This window comes from Oryza brachyantha, chromosome 8 (assembly GCF_000231095.2).
Source record: "Oryza brachyantha chromosome 8, ObraRS2, whole genome shotgun sequence".
Lineage (NCBI taxonomy): Eukaryota > Viridiplantae > Streptophyta > Magnoliopsida > Poales > Poaceae > Oryza > Oryza brachyantha.
Window position 1 is genome coordinate 2,969,847 of NC_023170.2, and position 24,772 is coordinate 2,994,618.

A 24,772-nucleotide genomic window follows, 5' to 3' on the forward strand; every position below is an offset into this window, starting at 1 on the left:
GGCACCGTAACGGTGTCAAAAAAAACGAACAGAGAGATTTACATATTGTAAGCCCATTGCAAAAGATGGCATCTGCAAGTGCACAACATTTGTGAAAAAAAAATTGTGGCATGATGAAAATATCCCTGCTCTCTACTTCATTTGTGATGGAATATGGTATCTTGTGCATTTCATAAAAAGAGAAAAAGGCAGGACAGAAAAAAGGGCAAAGGGGCCTTTCTGTGAGATGCTTCTCTTATCCCCTTTTCCACTCTTTTTTTTTTGTTCATCTTGGCTTCAAAGTTCTATGGATTATTCCTGCCATCACATCGCTCAATAATAGAAGAATATATGTGATGACAACTTGGGGGCAGAACTACGCGGATTAATTAGCATAAACCCTAGAAGCTTAAGGTTGAAATTAAATTAGGTTTCAGTTTCCATTTCAGCTGCAGGCTTCTGCACTAGGAAATCAATTCATGGGGGAGATGTTATGCTCTTGGAGGGGTTTGAATGGTAAACGGGCGACTAGTTTTAGCAGCTGGAGAGCTTTGTTTAGTTAAAAGAACTGAGAATGTGCCATTTGTCAGATTCTGGAGCAAACTACGTACTGTCGTAAGAGCAGGTACAATAGCAGGCTATAAGAGTATTACCAACAGCTCATGCATCTCATCCTCTATCCTATAAATAGAGGATAGAGACTAAAAGTTGAGCTCCAGCAGAACATCTATCCTATTATCTATTTTTAGATGTCATCCATATTAAGATAGAAAAACTCTATATTTAGATGTTCTCTCCAATCCTCCAAATAGATATAGATGATGCCATATATAGATGATCTGCTGGAGTACAAAGGATTATGAAAGATGAAAATGTTTTAGATGATCATTCAAATGAAGATATGGATGATCAAATTTAGATGAACTGTTGGGGATGCTCTAAGCTAGCTATAAGCATATTTTAAAGAGATAAGAGGAGAGAGAAGAGAAGTGGACTAGTCAGCTACAGCACAGGCTTCAAGACAAAATGTGTGTATGACATGTGGGGTCAGATATTAATTATGTAGTATATAACTATTGTATGTTTTGACTATTAAGTTGTCTATAGACCATTTGTAGCCAGCAGCTGGCTATACTATTGAACTTGCTCTAACTACTTATTATTTAGTGTTTAATATATTGGTCTTTCTCAGCTGGACTCATTTCCTCTGTTGTGCTCTGACAAATATTTTAGATAATGAAATAACATCCGGCGTCTCTGCATCAAGAGATTTGTATAACCACTCATTTTGTAGTTGTAGTAGGTTTAACCAAACATAGGAAGCCAAAAAAGTATTCAAGCTTTCTTAAATAACATCCAAGCTGCATATATATAGGCTGTTATTAAATCTTCATCCATGCTTGACAAGGGTTTATCCGCTCTTTTTTGGAAAAAAAATGTGAAACGATGTATTTATAAAATAAAAAATAATTTATAAATAAAACTTTTATACACATGTATTAGTTATCTAAAAGCAAAGGCGGAAAAATAAAATATAATAAAAAATTCTAAATTTAACTCTAAATTTAATATTAAAATTCAAATTTTGTCATATAAGCAAAGTGGAAAAATGATGTGATATATTCCATTGACAAAACACCAGCAGCAGTACTGCAGGCGTGTGTCAACACCGTCGGATCGGCTATGTGGACGGTCAAGATCAAAGTAGGACTCGTTTTAATTAGTGCCTTTTTGGAATCTATAAAAAATTTTAGTGAATATTTCAATGGATGCGTGAGTCATTTTTTGATATGAACCTACACAAAAAAAATATTTCAATTTTTTGTATGAATCTAGAAACAAATGGAGTGTTTCTTGGGACGGAGACACTATTGATCTTTTTACGCTTTTTCATGGGAAATACATTCTGAAAAATTTGGAGATATTCGGAGCAGGAAGATGCAAAGGCTAGAAATGTGACCCGTCCAAATTATATATAAAAAGTTACAATGTGAAGATCGCTCTAGAGTTTGAGCAAAATTCTGGGTATTTTCATCCATAATGCCCATCCAATACTCAATTACTCAAAACTCTGGATAACATGGCAATTGGGCCTCCAAAACAATCCTTCAAAAGTGTCATTAGTGTGCTACTCTTCTTCATTTTTCAAGGAGTGTCAGGAAATAAGTCTGAAAAGAGTACAAGACATGGTAAACCTAAAGGTGTTTATCAGGCCAAAGCCCAAAATCAGCCCAAAAATTGAAAAAAGGACCCAAGTGAAAGTAGATGAACTTTGTCAAAAGTTGGTCCTTTTGTTGGCACTTGCACTTTTTTTTGCTCCTTTTTTCCCCCTCAGCTTTCAAGCTTTTGCCCAACACGTGGACAGAACCTTCTAAAGCAACCTGTACTTAACAAACACAGATTACAGAGCACAACTCCCACTAGCCAATAAAATAGTGTAATAAATGTTTAGATTATCAGAGCTAACCATGCACACAAATATAATAGTAATCCACGTTTCTTCATTTTTAAGTTTTTGACTTTTCATCATCTCCGAGTTGCAACTTTAGCAGCTTCTTGATGGATGGGAACAGTAAAGTATACAAGTGGAATTAACATCATAAAAGTATAGTTAAATTAAGATAATGTAATAATATATAAGAAGCTTGAAGAGGATGGCTGGATGGGTGCGGTGGTGTAGTTATGGCTGCATGATCTGAATTTGTATTCTAGTGTTCATAATATATTTAAATGTATTATTTGAATGTATGATGCTGTATTTTTTTGACGTAGAAGTTTGATCAGTCCTCTTAATACGATTTTTGGATATAAAAGTTTGATAATTTATATTATATAATTATTTTTAGAGTGAAGTGTAGCAGCGGTCTCTAAACTTGTGTGCATGTGTCATCTAGGTCCCTGAACTCTCAAAATGCATTTTTGGGTCCCCGAACTTGTCTGGGGTGTCATATAGGTCCAAACGGGCTCTGACGCGCTCCATCCGCTGACGTGGCATGCCACGGTGGCGCCTACGTGGCGCTGACATCACCTAGCCACCACCCGTGCTGTCACGGGCCATCTGTCTCCCACTCAGGCAAACACACATGTGAGAAGGGAACGAGATAGCACAACAAAGGAGCGGAGGAATCGAGAAAAGAATAAGGAGAGAGATACTGACATGTGGGACATACATGACCCCACAAACACGTAGGCGCTATCGTGGCATGCCACATCAGCGGATGAAGCGGGTCGGAGCCTGTTTGGACCTATATGACACCCTAAACAAGTTCGGGGACCCAAAAATACATTTTAAGAGTTCAGGGACCTATATGACACATGCGTACAAGAGTAAGGACCGCTGGTGCACTTCACTCTTATTTTTATAAGTATCAATTATTTTGATGTGACTTGTTTTATCCCTACAAATACTTTAAGCACGACATGTATTTTTGAATATTTACACTAAATTAATGGTTAAATGTCGAATATAAAAGTCAAAATATCATACATTAAAATATAAACGTAAAATGTACATACCACGGGTACACTTTCAATACTACTTTAGTAAGATTAAGGATATGCATCTGATATCTGTCAACCCTATCTTTTATCTTTTTCTTATGCTTATAAGCCAAAATTTAAATTTTAACATTAAATTTGAAATTGATTTTGATGTTTTTTCATTGTAGTTTATTTTCTAGCTTTGGCTATTAGATCATTATATATATATATACACACACATATATATATGTTTTACTCACAAGTTATTTTCCGTTTACGAGTTATTTTCCATGTTCGACTAGAAATCCTTCAACAGTTACACAATTTAATAACCTTTGGAATTTAGTGATATATTTTGATATTATGGAGGTCTCGAAGACACAAACAAACAAAAATAAGACCAACTACGCACCCTACTCTTTATTTAACCATTGCTAGTCAAAATTCAAGCAAAGAAGCTAACAGAATAATTCATACCAAGTTCACCACTTTTTCTTTGACTTGCTTTGCGCAAAAGGCCACTAGCACAAGATAAATATAAAAATTAATTTGTAGGAGCATAAAGGAAAAAAGATAGGGAGGAACATTTCAACGTCGCAGGCCACCACGGCATAATATATGCTATTCGATAAAGTAAAGCAGCTACTGTCTAGTTGACACTTGACAGTGATAATCAATAACAAGGATCTAATGGATTATAACATCATCATCATCATCAATCTGCCATCTCTTTCTTCAGCTGGATTTGATGTTACCATCAGTCCATCACTAACGTTAACATCTCCTCTTTGGACTGTAAATTACATGCAAACCTTTCTTTCTTGGCTAGTTAGGTCCTGGCTGAAGAGTTTCTGATAGCCACGGAAGGTGGAAACTCTCCTAAACAACACTTATTTTATTAGAATCTGGAATTTTAGATATAGAAAATAAATTAGAAGTCCGGAGCGAAAAACCTATTTTTTCTAAATTGTTACCCCAAACATGACCTTAGTAGCAGTATGAAAATTAGTTGTGAACCATACAAATGACAAACATAGCATAATCAAATATATTGAGTGTAGATAGGCTGCTAGCTATTATGAGGTGGATTTTCCTAATTATGTGGATTATGTAGGTAATTAGATGATTAATTGTCAATACAGAAAATTAACTTTCATAAACGTAAAATGGTAACTGTATCACCGATATGTGACATGTTTGCTACATCACCGATTAAATGGCCGACTTAACGGCTGAGTCAGATGTTTTCCACGGCACTACTCCAATTTGATAATTTTGGACGAGATTAATGTCCAACTTTTATAATTTTAACTCCTTAATAACATTAAAAATATTTAGATATGACTTATTTATTGTATACATTAAAATAAAAAATATATATTCAAAGATAGTATGTTTGAAGATCGTGCCGCTATCCAAAGTGATAGGAATTAAACTGAAGAATGTACTATAGCTAGTAGTAGGAGTACATGTCTAGTAAACTTCTAAAAATATAGTGGAACATCAGTACCAAAGTAATTAGTCCCAATAAGTTGGGTATCCTGATCAATAAAGCATGGACCATACAGAGATGCCATTCTACTGGACCTTTTCCGAATCTTGTCCTACGTACGCTTGCTTAAAAGAAAAACTTTCCAAAACCCAAACATGATCTTTTTTTTTCCAAATAATTTTCATCTCTGTAGTTATACTGTTTTATACCAATTACATGGTACCGTATTATCTATATTCTTTTAAAAAACAATTAAGTGGTAGTAGTGAGATGTGAATACAATAAAATCACATCAAATTCAAAATAAAGTTTTAATTATTTCTAAATTTTATTTGAATGCAGAGGAGCTGCCGTAGTTTTAACGCTTCCGTTCAATAGCACGGACCTAGACCTTGGTAGTAACAACGTTTACCAGTGCAAAAGCTAGCTAAGGATGGAAGATTGAACGCCAAAAGAAAAATAAAGGCAAAAATCATAAACCAATTCCAAATCCAGTGCTGCTATATGTACCATGATTTTTTATACGATAAAACATTTCTCTTCTAGTTAGATTTTATGATCCATTAACACTGCATGTTTTTCTCTTATCCTCCGCGCCATTGCATTTGATCGTATTAAGATAAAAATATTAAATTAGAGACAACTACGTACTGTTACCTTCGTTTCATAATGTAAAATATTTGATTTTTTGGTTATAACGTTTGACCATTTGTCTTATTTAAAAAGTTAGTACAAATATAAAAAATAATAAGTCATGCTTAAAGTTATTTTGATAATAAAATAAGTCACAAGAAAAATAAATGATATTTTCATAATTTTTTAAGCAAGACAAATGGTTAAACACTGAAAAAAAATCAAAACAGCATTTTCAAAACACGGTGCCGCTCAAACAAGCAGAAGAGTGATCGAGAGGGTTCTATTGGTAGCTCGGTGATTCGTTAAAAGAAGAAAAGAAAAAATGGGAGTCCCTAAACTTTTGAAAACAAGGCGCCGCTCGGCTCGAACAAGCAGAAGGGTGATCCATAATAACGTAACGGGTAACCAAACCACACGTACGCACGCACGCCCGACCATCCTCCTGCCACAGAGACGGGGGTCACGGAGCAAATTAAAGGCGGCCCTAATCGCAGCCGCACATCGGAGCACACCCATCATCCATCCGTCCGTCCGTTTGGTTTCGATCCCGTCTCCTGGTCTGGTCCCCGTCGTAACAAATGGCAGCAAGAGAGAGGGGAGGGGAGCAAATGCGCACGAGCGGAGGAGGAGGCCGTTCCGTTTTGGGTGCTTGTGTGGGGCCCACGTGGCGGAACGGGGAGGTGGTACAGTCCTGGCACACCGTCGTGTTGACCGGATCTGCTGCGCCAACCCCCCGCGCGCTCTCCATCGCTTTAGCTTCAGTTGAAAGCAGTGTTAATTAATAATAATAATTAGTACCTAGATAAATTTATTTTTTTTACGATGTTTGACTTTTATCTTATCTAAATTTTGTAATTAGTATTTTTATTGTTGTTATATAATAAAATATAAATAGTATTTCATGTGTGACTAATTTTTTAAGTTTTTTTAAAATTTATAAATAAGACGGATGTTGAACCGCTGGACACAAATCAAAAAATAAAGTTTTTTTGGACGGGGTAATATTAGCTCTATTCTAAAAAAAATACTTTATTTTTAAATTATCTCGTATACTGATAGAAAACTATAAAATTGTAATGCTCTTCATATTTTGAAACCCCAATATATTTGTTTTTTTATCCTTTTAAATCTCATTATTGTTTGAGCTGGCCCTTGCATATTAGTTAAGTAGGGAATATGTATTGACCAAGAATACCACCATACCCATTGCGAGTAAAGGATATCACATGTAACCAAACACCTAATAAACTTTTTATACATGGCAACACCAACAATTCATAAGATGACTATGTTAATTATATGAATCCACCATGCCACTCCATCTACATCCTTGTTGCCTCTGCTATTTGATGCTAATTAAGAAGTACTCTTGCATAGTTGCGTTTGTTGGCATCACCTCTCGCATTGCTCTTTTGTCTCACTGTGGGTGCTCAGTTGTAAACCAAACCCCATTGTCTATGACAAGCATATATGCTGCATGCATCCTTGTCACACTCATCAATCATCCATCATGGATGACCAACATGGCACATGCAAAACCAAGTGAAAACGATGGGCTAAGCTCCTAATAAAACCAAACTGCTGCTTGTACATATCCCTAAACTATCTATGGAATTTATGTTTTTCAACATAATCCATGAAATTATGTTCAAACATTGCCCCATGTATTTCAATTAATAATAAAAAGAAAAACAGCCTAGTCCTCTTTTCAAAACAGTGTACAGTAGATAATTGCAGTCTATGCTTCATTATGAAAGGGAGAAACCACCTGTTCTCTAAATATAGTTTATTTTATTACACACATGTAATAAAATTTAACATCTAATGATAAAAAATATTTGTCATTTAGGAACAGATTTGGTCCAGCTTCTAAAATTCCGATCATCGTAAATTCCTAAATGTTTAGTATAAATACAATAATAATCAATAAAACGGGAGATGAACATATACATACATTACAACCATCTGTTTCATATTATAAACTTTACATGCAAAATTTGCATTAGTCACTAGCTGTATATATTCGTGTTATGGGAAAGAGAAGATGATTTTATTATTATCAGTAATATAATGATATAGGCTCGTGGAAATTCTCCTGGTCAGTTAAAAATGCAAGATATTTTCCTCCAATGAAAATGCGACATTATTAGAAGGCTGAAAACTACAAATTCGTTGGTAACAATATGTACAGAAAATGGTATGAGCTGAGCTCAGAGAAGGCCAAGCACTCCTGTGGACGCTGTTCAGCCGTCCACACGGGATCCTATTCCCGCTGGGCCCCACTTCAGCTGGCCTCCACCGATCTCGTTCCGTTGACCCCGTTCCCGTACCACACCACAGCATCCCCACTAATCACCTCCGATTCTTCCTAACAGCAAGTCTATTGTAGCCAACTATTAGTTATACAATAGATTAGATTTTCAATTTCCCTCGGTTATATATTTAATTATCTATTTTAAAGCATATATAAAAGTAATATCTCTTACTTATGTATTTAGGTGGTGTTTAGTTTAAATTTTTTTTTAAAAAACATCACATCAATTTTTCGCATACATATTTGAAGTATTAAACGTAGTCTAATTATAAAACAAATTTCAGATTCCGACTGGAAACCGCAAGACGAATTTTTTGAGCCTAATTAATTCGTCATTAGCACAGGTTGATTACGCACGTATGGCTAATCACTTTCTAATTACGCTCAAAAGATTCGTCTCAAGATTGCTTCCGTAACTGTGCAATTAGTTTTTTAATTTATCTATATTTAATGCTTTATTTAGGTGTCCAAAGATTTGATATAATGTTTTAGGAAAAAAAATTTAGAAACTGTAAACAAGGCCTTAATATAACTGTCTTAGGCTGAGGACATACTACTACTATGTGGAAGTATCTCGTACACTAGAGTCAACTATCTTTATTTTTTATTTTATCTCTTCTTCACGTAGTCACTTCCAATATGCTAGGGTTATACTTGTTTTAATATTATTTTCTATAAGAGTTTTATTTCATTAAATAAGATATATTTTTGATGATTTGGTAGTCAATATTAACTATGTAGGCCCATATAGTTTTACAGTTACAACGGCTTATAATCAAATTTTGAAACCTAATTTTGATGTGATATTTTATGGTTTTCTCACCTGAGTTTATTTCATAACTCTTCTTTGCTTTTGAGTCACTGAACATATATATAAAATTCTTACATATAAATTATCTTATCTTTGCAAAACCACAATTTCGTCTTTTCCTCCGAAAACCGAAACCGCTGGAGAAATAATTTATCTTTTACTCGTACCGCTCATGAAACAACAAATTGAAACCCAGAAATAAAACCCCCTAAGGGGAAATGGCAATCCAACACTAAACCCATAATAGTTATTTCCTCCGTTTCACAATCTAATATTTTCTAGCCTTGTCTGCATTTATATGGATGCTAATAAATCTAGAAATATATATAAATTATATACCTTCATCAATTGATAAATTTAAACGGAACTAAAAAATATTATTATATAAAATAAAGCATGAATTAAGGGCCTGTTTGGATACTCTGGACTTTTTTTAAGTCCCTATCACATCGAATGTTTGGACGCTAATTAAAAGTATTAAATATAGATTATTAATAAAACACTCGGACTATTTCACGAGATGAATCTACTGAGCCTAATTAGTCTATGATTAACGAATGTGATGCTACACTAAACATTTGCTAATCATGGATTAATTAGGCTTAAAAAAATTGTCTAATGAAATAGCCTTTATTTATGCGATTAGTTTTGTTATCAGTTTATATTTAAAACTTCTAATTAACGTTTAAATATCTAATGTGACAAAGGATTAAAAAAAGTCTCTGATCCAAACAGCCACTAAGTACCATCCCGTTGTGCTCTAAGAGCAAGGCTAATAATATAGCCAACCAGCTGGCTATAACACTTTTTATAGCCAGCCCTTAGCCCACTCATATATTAGTTAGCTCTTCATCATTAATGCAGGACCCACATGTCACTCTCAGAGGTTTCTTGGTTGTTGTGTCTAAGCTGGCTATAAGCTTACAGTCTGCTTACACTCTCTCATCCTCTCTCTCCTCTGCGTAAACATTTAGTTAGTTTATAGTCTGGTATTATACTTAGCTCTAACCCCACCTCACCTGTGCCCTGTCTCGTACCGCAACGCAACCAAAAGCCATCGCATCATCCATCCAAGCGAAGCGACGGTATAAAGCGAGGCGACGAACTCACTCAAAAGAAAAAAAAAATATCAAGCTAGTAAAAAGAGGTCGTCGAAAAGCGGGAGGAGGAAGAGGGGATCGATTCGGAGAGAGGTAAAAGCGGCGGAGGCGGAGGCGGCGAGGGGGGGGAAAGCTGCGCGGGAATCTGCGCCGGATCGGCGGCCTGGCCGCGCGCGGCGGCGGGGGCGGAGGAGGAGGGTGGAAGGGAGGGAGGGACGGGGGCGGCGGGGGGAATGTGTGGCGGTGGAGGGGAGATCTAGGGCGTGCGGCGGAGGATCGCGGCAATGGCGGTGCCGCGGTGGGCGGTGTGGGCGCTGCTGCTGCTCATCCCGGCGGCGCGGGTGGCCGCCAACATGGAAGGTGGGTGGGGGGTGGGTTCGGTCGTCGATCTGGGGTTTGTGTGGAGTGCTTGCTGTGGATTGGGGCTTCGGGGCTGGGGTGGGGGGTGGATGATTGCTTGCTTGGTTTGGTCTGCTTCGATTTTGAGCGGTGCGGTGATGCGGCTGGGGTTTTTTCGCTGCGCGCGCTGTGGGTGCCAACTGCCAAGTGCTGCGAGACGTTGGGATGATTTTGGTTTGATGCGTGCCGCTTTGTACGGATCCTGCCTTTTTTAATCCCCCTCTCGCGCGCTGAAGAATCGGAGCCGTTCCGCGAGTTCTTCTCCGGACAAATTTGGATTTCTCTATTGCTTTTTTCCATTTTTACTCTGAACTGGTTCAAAATCTGCGCCGAAATACAGAAGGAAAAAATAGGGCTAGTTCCTGCTTTGAAATTGTGTAACTTTTATGCAAAAAGGCGAATTCCCGGGAGCTAGTCTTCGCGTTTGATTTTGATTTGATTTCTCCATGCATTTGCATCGAGTGTTTTGTATACCTTTCTATTGAGGCGTGATGATGCGCCGATGCTGCGAGGTGCGGAGATTTCTCCTTTCGTTTTTCTCTTTTCTGCTCGGATTTTGAGTTGAGTTTGTTTGCTGAGGGCTACTGTGGCATTAAACTGCTTTGGCATACGCTGCTTCAAACTCGTTGATGTGCTTATCTGCTATGGTTGAGTTAATCTAGTTCGTACCCGTGGTTGTTAGGTCTGATTAAGACGTCTAATGGCGTGCTTTTGCTATTTCGAGCCATTGTTAGATTCGGGGTGACGGTGCCAAGTTCGTGACATAATTGGTTACCTTTTTGTGCGCGTGCGGGTTGGTGGCTAGGTGATTTTCAAGCGGGCCTTTGTGTCCAATCATGGCACACAACGGGATGGATTGCTGCTCGGTTGCCTATGATGTTCTCCAGCGTGGCTTGTTTAGTCTGAGATCCCAGTTGATTAGGCTTGCTTGGGAGTGATTACGACATTAACGGTGTGACTGATGGCACAGGTAGTGTTGTGTTCAGACTGACGGCGCAAAACTGCTAATTTTGGAGTATGACTGGCAAATTCTAGCATGGGGATGTGCCCTGTGGGTCAAATTCTGTATCCTGGAACAATCGTTAGTTGTTGTGTGAACTTGAAGCTTCAAGTACCTGAAGCCTGATGGTCATTGCTTGCAGTAGCTTGTATTTGGAAGCTTGGTTGTAGTAGGATATAAAGAGGGCAAGTTAGTTTTGTAACTTTCTTTTTCGTTTGACCCTTTGATGCTTTTCATACTTCATCTGGAGTAATTGATAAGGAAATTTAGAATCTTATTAATGACTTGCATTCTCATAATTGAGATGTTCCCATAGTTGAAGATATTTTGGATTTGTACCAGTGGTTTAAATCTAGTGTCAAAGAGTTGCATCTTTCATGCACTTATTTGCCCCTTTGGCATGTACTAGAGTAATAATTAACTTCTTGTTTAACAAATTATACATGAACGATAGAAATGACAAATTTTTGACATGCAAGTCAGATAGAATTATGCCAGATGCCATACAAACACCACATGAATGCAAGCTGACCTTTTTGGTTTTACTCTCTTTCTTCATGATGATTTGGAGTGTTTCTCTTTGGACAAAACTGTTTTAAATCTCCACAAGAAATATTAGCTACTATACACGCATGGTGCTCATTGATTGTTTGGTTAACTTTTATCCATCTGTTGTTTACTCATCATTCTATTATTGGCAGGTGATGCATTGCATAGCTTGAGGACTAATTTAGTTGATCCTAATAATGTTCTACAAAGTTGGGACCCAACTCTGGTCAATCCGTGCACTTGGTTTCATGTTACTTGCAATAACGACAACAGTGTTATCAGAGTGTACGTGCATCTTTTTTTCTAGTATTCAATAACACATCTCATACATTTGTACTGAATTTATCTCCATTTTCAGTGATCTTGGAAATGCTGCACTGTCAGGTACTTTGGTTCCACAACTTGGCCAACTAAAGAACTTGCAATACCTGTAAGTTCTCTTCCTGTTTCCGAGTGCTGTGCACATGCAAATCATTAAATGGCACCAGCTGCATATGGCACAATCTTTTGTCATTGCTCTGACCTTTGAGTTTAGGTTAACGCCTTTTAGTTTGATATACAAATTCATAATAAATGATCTATTTTGGAAATGCCTAGTACCTTTCCCATGCGAGTACGTGATAAATGTTTCACCTAGTTGTTCTTGAGACATTAAAAGATGGAAACATGACTATATCATTAGAAATATTCCTAGCTTGTGTTTGGTGCTCAGACCAATTTAAGCCAATCAGTGAGTATTAAGTGTAGTGTGCTACCTTTTTAGATAATTGATAGCAGGGCTATGATCTATAGCTTGGTTGGCAGTGCAAAATGATAACTTAGAAAGTAATCATGGTAAAAACGACATAAACTATTGCATGCAAAACTTGAACATCATAGGAACCATAGATGGCCTCCAGTGATTGACTGACCATGCTGTCAAGTTTTTGCAACGTATCATGAATCAATTACTTTTTTGTGGGCTTGCTTCACCCCTTTCCTTTTTTTTACCAGATTGTTCATTATTTTCTTCTTTGTGATGCAGGGAGCTCTACAGTAATAACATAAGTGGGATGATACCTAGTGAACTTGGGAACCTCACAAACTTGGTCAGTTTGGATTTATACTTGAACAACTTCACTGGTCCAATACCAGATTCACTTGGGAACCTATTGAAGCTACGATTCCTGTATGCTTCTCCTTTACTAGCTAACTGTTTGTCATAGAGATATTAGAGTTCAGATGTTTTAGCTGTTCAGTTATTTTTGAACTCCCAACTTATGGATTTTGAATGTTCACTTGTTTAGAACACATTATCTTAGCATACTACATCAGATAGAGATGAGAATCTGATATATTTGGATAGAGTATTGGTTCATGGCAATATAAAGCCATTGTGTTGAGAATCATGCCGATATGCTAGCCATATAGCTAAATTGGTTTTGTTGGCCATTTTACCTGATATCAATGGACATGCAAGGATACATATTTTGGACGACAGATCTTAATGCTCTGCCATTGTTTTACCAACAAGCACTTAAAAGTGGAAAACCATTATCATGTGTACTATAAGAAAATGATTTGGTTTGATTTATATTTTCCTGGGCTGGTCCTTTCATTGGACTTGGTTGTGCATTAAAATTATATTTCTGGAGTGCTGTTTATGTGATGATAGATAGTTTTTGCTATTCCTCACTTTTTTCCTGATACTTTAGGGCATCTCCTGTGCTTCTTGATTTCCAAAGTAGAATTTTCAAGAGTCTTCATTATATTTATTTATCCTCTATCATTTTCTGTCACTGTTACTAATTTGGTGACTCTTTTTGTATCTGTGAGGGTAGGCGTCTTAACAATAACAGCCTTTCGGGTTCAATTCCTAAATCACTAACTGCTATCACTGCCCTACAAGTTCTGTAAGTTATTTTCCCCTTTTATCATATACTTGCTTAATCCTTTTTTTTTCAGCATGATCTTTGGTTTTCATTATGTGGTCTAATTAGTGATTAACCCATGGGCAATGTTTTCTATTTAACTATAGAGATCTTTCAAACAACAATTTGTCTGGAGAAGTTCCATCAACTGGTTCCTTTTCATTATTCACCCCCATCAGGTAAAACTAGATTTATATTAGTTGCACTTCACTCTTCTTTTCTGATACACTGTTGCTATTTACACTCGTCTGTCCTTGCAGTTTTGCAAACAACCCTTCCTTGTGTGGTCCTGGTACCACAAAACCTTGCCCTGGTGCTCCTCCCTTTTCCCCACCGCCCCCATATAACCCTCCAACTCCTGTGCAATCACCAGGTGATTTGTTCATAATCACTGCTGTGCAACAGCCAACACATTTCTTTTGCACTGGCGTGTGGTACTTGTGCTGGTATGGAACTTATTGTTGTGGTTCTGACAAGAATACCTCATATTCTGTAGGGAGTTCATCTAGTACTGGAGCAATTGCTGGTGGAGTGGCTGCTGGAGCAGCCTTGCTATTTGCTATTCCTGCGATTGGTTTTGCATGGTGGCGGCGCAGGAAACCCCAAGAACATTTCTTTGATGTACCTGGTAAGCATCCAATAGAACAAGGGAACTTAGAGAATAACATTGAGTCAACTTACATGAAGGTTCCTTATTTGTCACAGCTGAAGAGGATCCAGAGGTCCATCTTGGCCAGCTTAAAAGATTTTCACTACGAGAACTACAAGTTGCAACAGATACTTTCAGCAATAAAAACATTCTTGGAAGAGGTGGGTTTGGCAAGGTCTACAAAGGAAGACTGGCAGATGGTTCTTTAGTAGCTGTCAAGAGACTAAAGGAGGAGAGAACACCTGGTGGGGAGCTACAGTTTCAAACAGAGGTTGAGATGATTAGTATGGCTGTACATAGAAATCTGTTGCGTTTACGTGGGTTCTGTATGACACCAACAGAAAGGTTGCTTGTGTATCCATACATGGCTAATGGAAGTGTTGCATCACGTCTGAGAGGTATTTACCTTCCTTTTTCCGCTACTACATCCCTATATCTTTCAGATAATTAGAGGATTGATTTGGATTTTATTTTACAGAACGGCCTCCATCTGAACCTCCACTTGATTGGAAAACAAGAAGAAGGATTGCATTGGGTTCTGCTAGGGGACTGTCCTATTTACATGATCATTGTGACCCAAAGATTATCCATCGTGATGTCAAAGCTGCAAATATTTTATTAGATGAAGACTTTGAAGCTGTGGTAGGGGATTTTGGTTTGGCCAAACTAATGGATTACAAGGATACCCATGTGACAACTGCAGTACGTGGAACAATTGGGCATATCGCACCAGAATATCTTTCAACAGGAAAATCTTCTGAGAAAACTGATGTATTTGGTTATGGGATCATGCTTTTGGAGCTTATTACAGGACAACGTGCCTTTGATCTTGCACGTCTAGCCAATGACGACGACGTCATGCTATTGGACTGGGTAATTGACTAACGCAATCCTCAATTTGAGTTATATTTTTTCCTCGATGTTGTGCTTGGAGTTAGATAAGCTAATTTTTCTATATGTCCAAAAGGTATCATCTAAAAACAGTACTTACAGTAAGGTTTTAAAAACAGCTTGTTCTTGCACTATGCCATTTTCAGCTAGGATTAACATATCATGCAGTGAGGAGTTCTTGTTTTGTCTGTTTACCAAAATAATCTGGTTCTGTGCTTTGTGCAGGTAAAAGGATTACTCAAGGAGAAAAGGCTGGAGATGTTGGTTGACCCAGATCTACAGAACAACTACATTGATGTTGAAGTGGAATCACTAATCCAAGTCGCGCTTCTTTGCACACAAGGCTCCCCTGGTGACCGCCCCAAGATGGCGGAGGTGGTGAGGATGCTTGAAGGTGATGGCCTTGCCGAAAGATGGGAGGAGTGGCAAAAGGTAGAAGTAGTACGGCAGGAGGTAGAGCTTGGCCCGCACCGGAACTCAGAGTGGATTATCGACTCAACTGACAACCTTCATGCAGTTGAGCTATCAGGACCGAGGTGATGACGGCACACCGGTATCTTGCTGCTAATTCTTGTACGTCAGAAGAATGATGTCAATCATCCTAGTCAAATCCCCATTTGTTCATACCAACCAATGGGCCCAAATTTAGTCAGCTACAAGTATGTTTTGATGTATATTGCTTGATTGGCTCCTTGATGTGCTGCCATGGATATCGGTGCCCCGAAAACAGCAGAGCCCAAGGAAATATAGTACCCTGAGCGGCTGCTGCAGGCTTGCAACAAGATCCCAGTATGTTCAACCTGACAAGGTAGCAGGTAGGAGTGAGTTGCTGCGGCTGTTTGCTGAACCTTTGTTAATTGTACTGACTGGTGACATCTAACTATTTTGTACCAAATGTAAGGAAGAATCCTGGTATCAGTACTTTGTCTCCTCTCGGAAAGGTTCAGAACCTTCGTATGATGCAGTTGCCCTCACTGTTGTACTCTATTTGGACATTTGATAACGATTGTGTTTACTGTAAATGATACCTAGTTCTCAATCAAATGTACCTTCTGCCCAGGGATGAAATATTGGGTAGAAACTAGAAATTGCTTTTTTTTTTCTTGGGTGGATTGGGCAACCTGGTTTGTTTATGTTTAATAGTCTCCATCATGAAAGAGTAATCTTTAGTTCAGCGGTACAACGTACTCCCTCTGTTTCAAAAAAACGAATTCTTCGGTTTTCGTGTCCAACGTTTGACCATCTGTGTATTTGAAAATTTTTTAGAAAATTAGAAAAAAATTAGTCACACGTAAAATATTATTTATAATTTATCATCTAATAAAAATAAAAATATTAATCGTAAACATTTTTTGGATAAGATAAAGAGTTAAAAATTGAAGATAAAAAGTGAAAAATTGGTCTATTTTGGGACTGAGTACTGGTTTGTTCCATTTCTCGACGGACCGGCAGAGAAGGTACCAACTTTATTAACGAATCTTATTACTTGGTTACGTTTGATAGCCCAAATTATCAGGCGTATAAGATTTTTACACGTAGCCTCATCTTATTACTCGTTATAAGCATAAGTAAAATTTTTATATACATGTTCTTGACATTTAATAATGAAGACTAAAAAATAAACTATGATAGAAAATCCTTAATATTAACTTTAAATAGTTTTAAAATTAAATTTTAGCTTATAAGCATAACTGAAAAGATAAGTGTGATAATATCTAATATATAATTTTGTCCATTAATGTACTTCATAATATATTATAAACTACTACTAATTGTCCAAAAATAGAATGTATTTTTGGGTATACTTTTGTATTACTATCTCCTATCCATTTATATTTTAGAAAGGATAGAGGTAACAAAAATCACCATCATACGAAAGTACTTTGAAAATAGTAAAATATTTATGTTAGTTTAATTATTAGTAGAAATTTAAAGTTTAATCTTAAAAATTTAAACGGTGGAAGTATGACTCAAGTAAACGCTTTGCTCTTGGCAAGCGTCCACATTCTCACCTATTTTTGCTATTTGTGGAGAAGGTTATCTGCCTGAAGTTTTTCCAGGAATAATTAACTTTTTATCACTTTTAGAAATGACGCTAACATATTTGTCATTGGATTCACATGTCATAGACATACGAGGACCCATATGTCATAGATAGTGGATGGTAAATATGTTAGATACCATTTTCAAGAGTGACAAAAAGTTAAATGCAACAAGTTTCTTATGTTACATTCAGCTTATTAACTTCGGTATTTTTGACCATAGAAAAAGTATCACTTCGAGCATTTATAATAAAATAGTATTTTCTCCATGTGTAAATATAAGACGTTGGCTAGTTTAAAAATGAAACTAGCTAACGTCATTAGGGAGTACATGTTAAATACGTATCAGCTACAACATTGACCGGTAAAGTTCAACTTGTTTCTTTCTCTCCGCTCACTCTGTCTGGTCACGGATGCAATAACTTTAATGGCTCATCTCATTTCTCGTATATAGTTTTACATGGGCTGTAATCTTTCAGTTATATTATTCTTAGCTTTTTCTTTGTTTTTTATTTCTATGTGCACGTTTCTCGAATAATAAAAAGAAGTAAAAAAATATCCTGTCTAATTCTTTTAACAATTTAAACCATAGAAGGTAACAGAATCCCCACATAAAATTTCTCGTATTTCAAATGTATCCTGTCTAGTTGGGATGTAGGATTTGGAAACTCCTTTCATGAAAGAAAAATAGAGTGATTTATTAGCTCAGGATTATTTAAGTATTAACTAAAATAATTCGAAAAATGGATTAATATTGTTTATAAAACATCTTTCCTATATTTTTTTTATAAAATACATTATTTAACAGATCGAGAAGCACACATATAAAAAAAGGAAAGAGTAGAAATTAGGAAAGTGTACATTCTAACACACACTTAAGTTCAAAATGAGAACTAATCATATCTAACAGATCAAATATGGATTTGAGAACAATTTGACTTCTAAATTCAAAAAGGGCCCAACAAAACCCAAAGGCCAGAGGTAGGAGAATGCGAAGGGTTTTCGCTCCCTGACTCCGACGAGCCCATGCTCCTCCTCCGCCGCGCCCACCCGCCGCGCCGCCCCTCCGCGCGCCACCTCTCCGGCCTCCTCGACCGCTACGGCTTCGTGCCGCCCGCCTCCCTCACCCCCGCTCGAGAAAACACCCCCCGCGCCGCCGACTCCGGCAAGAAGCGGCGGCCCAGGAAACCCCCCTACCGGCCGCCCTCCTCGCTGGACCGCGGTGGCCGCCCCGCCGCGCCCTCCGACCTCCCCTTCGACTTCCGCTTCAGCTACACCGAGAGCTCCCCCGGGGACCGGCCCATCGGGCTCCGCGAGCCCAAGTACTCCCCCTTCGGCCCCGGCCGCCTCGACCGCCCCTGGACGGGCCTCTGCGCGCCCGCCGTCGACACCACGCTCCGCGACATCCACGCCGAGGACCCCGCCCCCGCCGCCGAGAGGGACCTCGAGGACGCCCGCCGCCGCCACCGGGAGCGCGTGCTCGGCGAGCCGCTCACCCCCGCCGAGTGCGCCTCCCTGGTCTCCAAGTGCCAGAAGAGCCGCACCAAGAAACAGATCAATCTTGGTAGAAATCGCTATTAATTTTTTGTTGCTAAATTTGCTGCATTTCAGGTTGTGATGATGACTGACGATGGTGATGGTGAAATTCAATTTGGTTGATGGCTTTGTAGGGAGAGATGGGCTCACTCACAACATGCTGAATGACATTCATAATCACTGGAAGACCGGCGAGGCGGTCAGGGTGAAATGCCTCGGCGTGCCGACCGTTGATATGCAGAATGTGTGCCATCAGCTTGAGGTAGCTTCATCTCTGTAGTGTCTTATGTCTATAAGAAATTAAGAATCCTCTTTATCTGCTTTTGCTATGTGAATATATTGATGCTATTTTAGGATCTTATGGTTGATGTTAGCTTGTTCTTACATTACTGTCTAGTGGAGGCATGATGAGTACTGCTACTTCTTTCAGGATAAAACTGGTGGCCTTATCATCCACAGGCATGGTGGTCAGTTGATACTGTACAGAGGCAGGCATTATAATCCAAAGAAAAGACCTGTTATTCCGTTAATGCTGTGGAAGCCTGCTGAGCCTGTGTACCCGCGGCTAATTAAAACTACCATAGAAGGTCTGACGGTTGAGGAGACAAAAGAAATGAGGAAGAAAGGCCTGCGTGTTCCTGTTTTGACAAAGCTAGGTAAACACTGTACTCACTTTCTTTTGCTTACATACATGTCATTAAAGATTATGACTTACCAGCTGGTGCTATGTCAGCCAAGAATGGATATTACGCTAGTCTTGTCCCAATGGTTCGAGATGCCTTTTTGACTGATGAGTTGGTCCGGATAGATTGTAAAGGATTACCAAAAAGTGATTATCGGAAAATTGGAGTGAAGCTTAGGGTGAGTTTATTGTGTAAACATATGTTTAATATGTGTATTTTTCGAAGATGTCCCATAACCAAATGCTTTATAACCCTCGTTTTTTTTTTCTGTAGGACATTGTCCCTTGCATTATTGTCTCTTTTGACAAAGAGCAAATTATAGTGTGGAGGGGAAAGGATTATAATGGAACCATACAGGATCATGCACAGAAGATACCTGTTCCAGTTCTTGAAAAAGAAAGTGCAGGAGTTGAGAGCGAGAACGGTGATCAGGAACAAACATCAAGTGACTGGTCGTCTGACGAGTGCTCTCAATTCAGTAACTCTGATGAAGTGTCAGATGACCAATCAGTTATTTCGGAGGTAGACTCTGATTAGACCAGTCAGATATTTCAGAACCTGCTGTTCATGTAGTTGTCAAACTGTCGCTAGATATTCAAAGTTGTCAAATGAACATTTCCTGAGATACCATCTTGTGTATTTTCTAGTCATCCATGGCTAAATAGCTACATTTCCAGAGTATGACACGAGTTGGTTTGGATGGAAGATTCACATCAAATAGTTTGCTTGAGACTCCAACCAGTTGGTAATAGGAGGATTGATATATTGATCTATTTGACTGATCACCAAGATAAGTCCACGATGGAGCTGTGAACAAAAGTGTACAATTCTCATTTGACTTTTTGTAAAGCCTATTGAACAACAGTTCTATCCAGTCTTTCCTGGCAATAGAGATTCTATTCATTTATGTTTCTGTTCCACCGTCTGACAATTGAGTTGCATTTTATTTTTTTCTCTTAGTTTTGTAGTTAAGAAACTGTAAAAGGTCTTCGTCTAGGCAGTGCAACGGTTCACTTACGAGTTCTAAGGGCAAGTTTACTAGTAGAGCCGGTCAATTACTATTAGTAAGGCCACGTCATTTAATAGCCAACTTTAGAGACTTGTGATACAATAATATAATATCAAGTTATCTCTACACAACACAAAACAATAATTTTTTAATTCAATCAATTGAATATGCATTGGCCAGAACGTTTACATGCACCTAGGAGCCTGCAACTTAAGCTTAAACAAGCTCCAACTTCATTCTCTCTCTTACATTCTCCCTCTTTTGGATGACATGAACTGGCTAATAGTAGGCAATATGGCCTTATTGCACCGGCCCTAAAACTCCTGTGTTCTGGATAGGATAAATCCAGATCAAAATTTGAGCTTTCACATGACAAGGCCGCAGGCACAGCATTACTGATTACTGTAGAATGGCAGGGTGTCCTTTTGGCTTTTGTAAAGAAAAAAACCAAATGAAATATTTGCAATGAAAAATAATTTATAAATAAAAATTTTATATGCATGATTTTAACGATATAAAAGCAAAGGTTAAAAAAATAAATTATGATAAAAACATCAAAATCAACTATAAATTTAAATTTTGGCTTATAACTATAAACAAAAGTGAAAAAATAAGATAGTTCTTTCGCGCTTCATCTTTTGGCTGCTGAGAGAAGGAATTGAACATAGTGGGAAATTCTTCTGCTTTAGATTCCATGTTTAGTATGTTTATAAATATACATTTTGAATGAGGGTTGATTTCGTATGCATTTGGATTCCATCATCCCGTTCTAGTAAGCCATTATGGAATGATTTTCTTCTGTTTAAAGTCGGTATGCTATGAATCAGTGGAAGTGCATGTTTTTTAAGTAGATTAGTTTCGAAATAGGGTTTAACGCTTCATTAGATTCAAATTTACATTTTGATGATGGTTTAGGCTTGGTATCAAATAGAAGGGGGTGAATGGGAAGAAATCCACAGTTTTCCCAGCAGCCTAGCTCCTGTGTGTGTGGTATCGTGGCATGGCAAGTTTAGTGTCGTATCATTAGTTCCCTAAGAGTTTGACCGATATAATTACCAGATCCAATACATTAACATTAGTAAACCAAATCGCTTAATAGTGAGACAAAACTCCAACATACTAAACATAAAGAGAAGATACTCCCTTGGTTTCTTTTTTTTTTTAATGTTTGATGCTGTTGATTTTTGAATTTATGTTTAACAATTTGCCTTATTAAAAAATATAGAATTATTATTTATTTCATTGTGATTTGCTTTATGATTAGAGAAACTTTAAGTATGATTCATAATTATGTATATTTGCAAAAAGAAATTGGAGGGAGTAGTAAATACTTACATACAGTAGAAACACACAGCCCTGCAACTCTTCAGTTGCTGAACAACATGGCAAGTTTTTCTTTCGAAGACGAGGGCGAGATATTGCAACAGGATGAGCAATTGGTGAACTATTTTCTTCTGCTTCAGAATCTCAGGCAGATTAGATTAGCACACAGTACGGCTACCGACTATGGGATAAACAAATTCATCAGCCAAGGTAAGATATTGGAGGAAACCAAACTAGAGAAACACAGTTTCCTATTTGCCGGGGCAAACACAGTTTCTAGTTTGATTCACTCCAATCCTCACGTTGGGTGACTGAATGTTCACCTCTCTGAATTTTGATTGAATGCCAAGATACACCATTCATTGTGAGATATTAGAAGAAACTGAACCATCCATCTTTTGTTTCAGATGGGTTTGATTCAGTTCCCTCTAATCCTCACCTTGAGCGGTACATTTTTATTCTTAGAATCTCTCTTCTTTATCTTTAGAATTTAGCTATCAAGCAATCTGCTGAAGGTGAGATATTGGAGGAAAACAAGCTGATCAATGATGTGCAGGAGTTGTCATGATCGGTCAGTTTGTTTTCATCCAACTCTCACTTTCAGTGCCTGACAAGAACCTCAAAATTATGTAGAACAGTAGAGATCAGGAACAACAAGACCACACATGTTAAGGTTGCTACGATAACCTTGCAATGGACTGTGAAGGACTTGCTCTGTAGCTCTGTCCAATTTATAGCAAATCTTAAGCAGGGCATCTGTTTCTGTTTCACCTGTCTTCATGCCCAATGTGTTCTGTCCTGAAAATGAATAAACTTGTACCCTGTACTGTGTACTAGTGGTCCTTTGCATACAGCTTAATCAGACTTGAGTTTACTGCATGAGACCATCCTCTTTTTCTCACAAGACTGAAATTCTGGCAAAAGTAGCTATTTCAGGGTTAACTGTTAACTCTCAGCAGACTGAAATTCTTGAAAGTAGCTGTTCCAACTTCCAGGGGTTAAATCTTGAACAAGTTAACTTCTGTATTAATTACACATGCCATACAAGGCTATGTGTACGTTAAGAACGCCATTCTCTCATTAGTTATGGCATTAATTATCTCAGTGAAATGAGGGCACAGATCACATTTCTTACATTTTTATTTTGTTATATCAGTGGTCTTATGTCTTGGGGATAATTAAAAGGTCTAAGTACAGGAGAAACACAAAGATTGAGTTTTACTCACGAGTTTTACTCTCATCCTTTCTTTTGTACCTTGAGGTATCGGTATCTCGCGGTACCAAATTGTTTCTGATCATTGGATCAAACAGTGCACATCCTACTTAGCTAGATCCAATTGTAAAAAACGATTTGGTATCTCGAGGTATAAAAGGAAGAATGGGAGTAAAACTCTACAAAGAATAATGCTTAATTGGAGCCAATAAATGTCACGCCACCCATATGCTCAACTTTATCTTTTATGTCTGATGATTAGACCCTTCTCTTAAATATATAGTGACCACTATTATTTTAATAGTGCAAGTTATTTTACATCACTGGCATAAAATTACTTGGAATGGGACAAAGCCCCCCACATGTTAAGTAACAACAAAGTGGCGAATCCCTCCCGCAGACAGATACATTACCAACACATTATGGAAATACAGCCCCCACATCTTCAGTTCTGTTCTTCATCTGTTGATCAAGATAGCACATTGTCCAAAACTAAGAGGTTGCAACAAGATATGCACTTATGAAACTGTCCTCCATCTGCTCCACGATTTCAGTTCATCATATACAGTAAAGGTAGCAACTCTGGATGAAATTTGTTAGGCAAGGTAATATGTTAGAGAAAAGGAAACTAGACAAACATCACTTTCTAGTTTGATTCCCTCTAATTCTCACGTTGGGTGACTGAGTGTCTACCCTATCAATTTTCACTTAATGTCTGCACCCCCTCTGAATCTTTACCTGGAGGTACCGAAACTGAACCTTCGGTTTGTTTGTTTTTTTTTTCAAATGGATGATTCCGTTCCCTCTAATCCTTACTTTTAATGATGCAATTATATTTGCAGCAGATCTTCTCATTATTTAGTGACATAATTATATTTGTAGCAGATCTTCTCATTATATTTACACTTGTAACTACAAGTCAATCTGCTGAAGATGAGATGTTGGAGGAAAACAAGCTGACCATCTGCTGGAGTTGTCATGATCAGTCGGTTTGTCTTCATCCAACTCTCAACTTCAGTGTCTGACTAGAACTGAAGAAGTTGCCCTGCAGCTCAACCCAATTTATAGCAGGGTTGAGCAGGGGCATCTGTTTCTGTTTCACCTCTCCTTCATGCCCAATGTATACTGTTGTGTCCTGTCCTGAACGAATAAAAGGCTGCCAGACTTTTGCCCTGTACTATGTACCGATCCTTTGCGTGCGGCTTAATCAGACATTCAGACTTCAGTTTACTACCTGAGAGACATTTTTTCCTCTCAGAAGACAAATCAACTCATCAACAAGATAACTTTGGGATTAACTTAACATTAAATCATTAATAATAACTTGACAAACAATGGAGTAAATTACCCATATCTTTTCGCTTATACTTATCTTATAAACCAAATTTTGAATTTTTAACATTAAATTTAGAGTTGATTTTGGAGTTTTTTTTATCAAAGTTTATTTTTCAGCCTTAATTTTTAGATCGCTAAGAATACGTATATAAAATTTTTATTCACAAGTTATTTTTTATTTGTAAGTATATTGTTTGTTTTTTTCCATGATACCCAAATAATCACCCCCTAATCACGTAAGAAATCAAGATACATACACCTCAAAGAATGTGAATACGGCAGCCGAGCATAAACGGTCTATTAGTTTCAGCTTTGCAATATTACATAATATCCGTTACATAATATAAAATGTTTAACTTTTTTTGGTTGTAACGTTTATTCAAAAGTTTAATACAAATATAAAAAATGACAAGTCGTGCTT

At 37.8% G+C, this 24,772-nt stretch overlaps 2 protein-coding genes across 2 annotated transcripts; both read left to right on the plus strand.

Moving 5' to 3' along the window:
* The first annotated feature begins 10,026 nt into the window (after positions 1 to 10,026).
* LOC102710808 (LRR receptor kinase BAK1) lies at positions 10,027 to 16,308 on the plus strand. Its single transcript, XM_040526669.1, has 11 exons — positions 10,027 to 10,172; positions 11,913 to 12,045; positions 12,119 to 12,190; positions 12,785 to 12,928; positions 13,581 to 13,652; positions 13,778 to 13,849; positions 13,931 to 14,043; positions 14,167 to 14,298; positions 14,376 to 14,717; positions 14,798 to 15,192; positions 15,436 to 16,308. Exons 1-11 carry the CDS (start codon positions 10,097 to 10,099, stop codon positions 15,748 to 15,750), a joined length of 1,866 nt encoding a protein of 621 aa, XP_040382603.1. The 5' UTR covers positions 10,027 to 10,096; the 3' UTR covers positions 15,751 to 16,308.
* A 1,921-nt stretch (positions 16,309 to 18,229) lies between these two features.
* Positions 18,230 to 20,384, plus strand: LOC102705366 (CRS2-associated factor 1, mitochondrial). Its single transcript, XM_006659112.3, has 5 exons — positions 18,230 to 18,816; positions 18,923 to 19,050; positions 19,219 to 19,444; positions 19,522 to 19,649; positions 19,745 to 20,384. Exons 1-5 carry the CDS (start codon positions 18,279 to 18,281, stop codon positions 20,006 to 20,008), a joined length of 1,284 nt encoding a protein of 427 aa, XP_006659175.2. The 5' UTR covers positions 18,230 to 18,278; the 3' UTR covers positions 20,009 to 20,384.
* Positions 20,385 to 24,772: the final 4,388 nt, after the last annotated feature.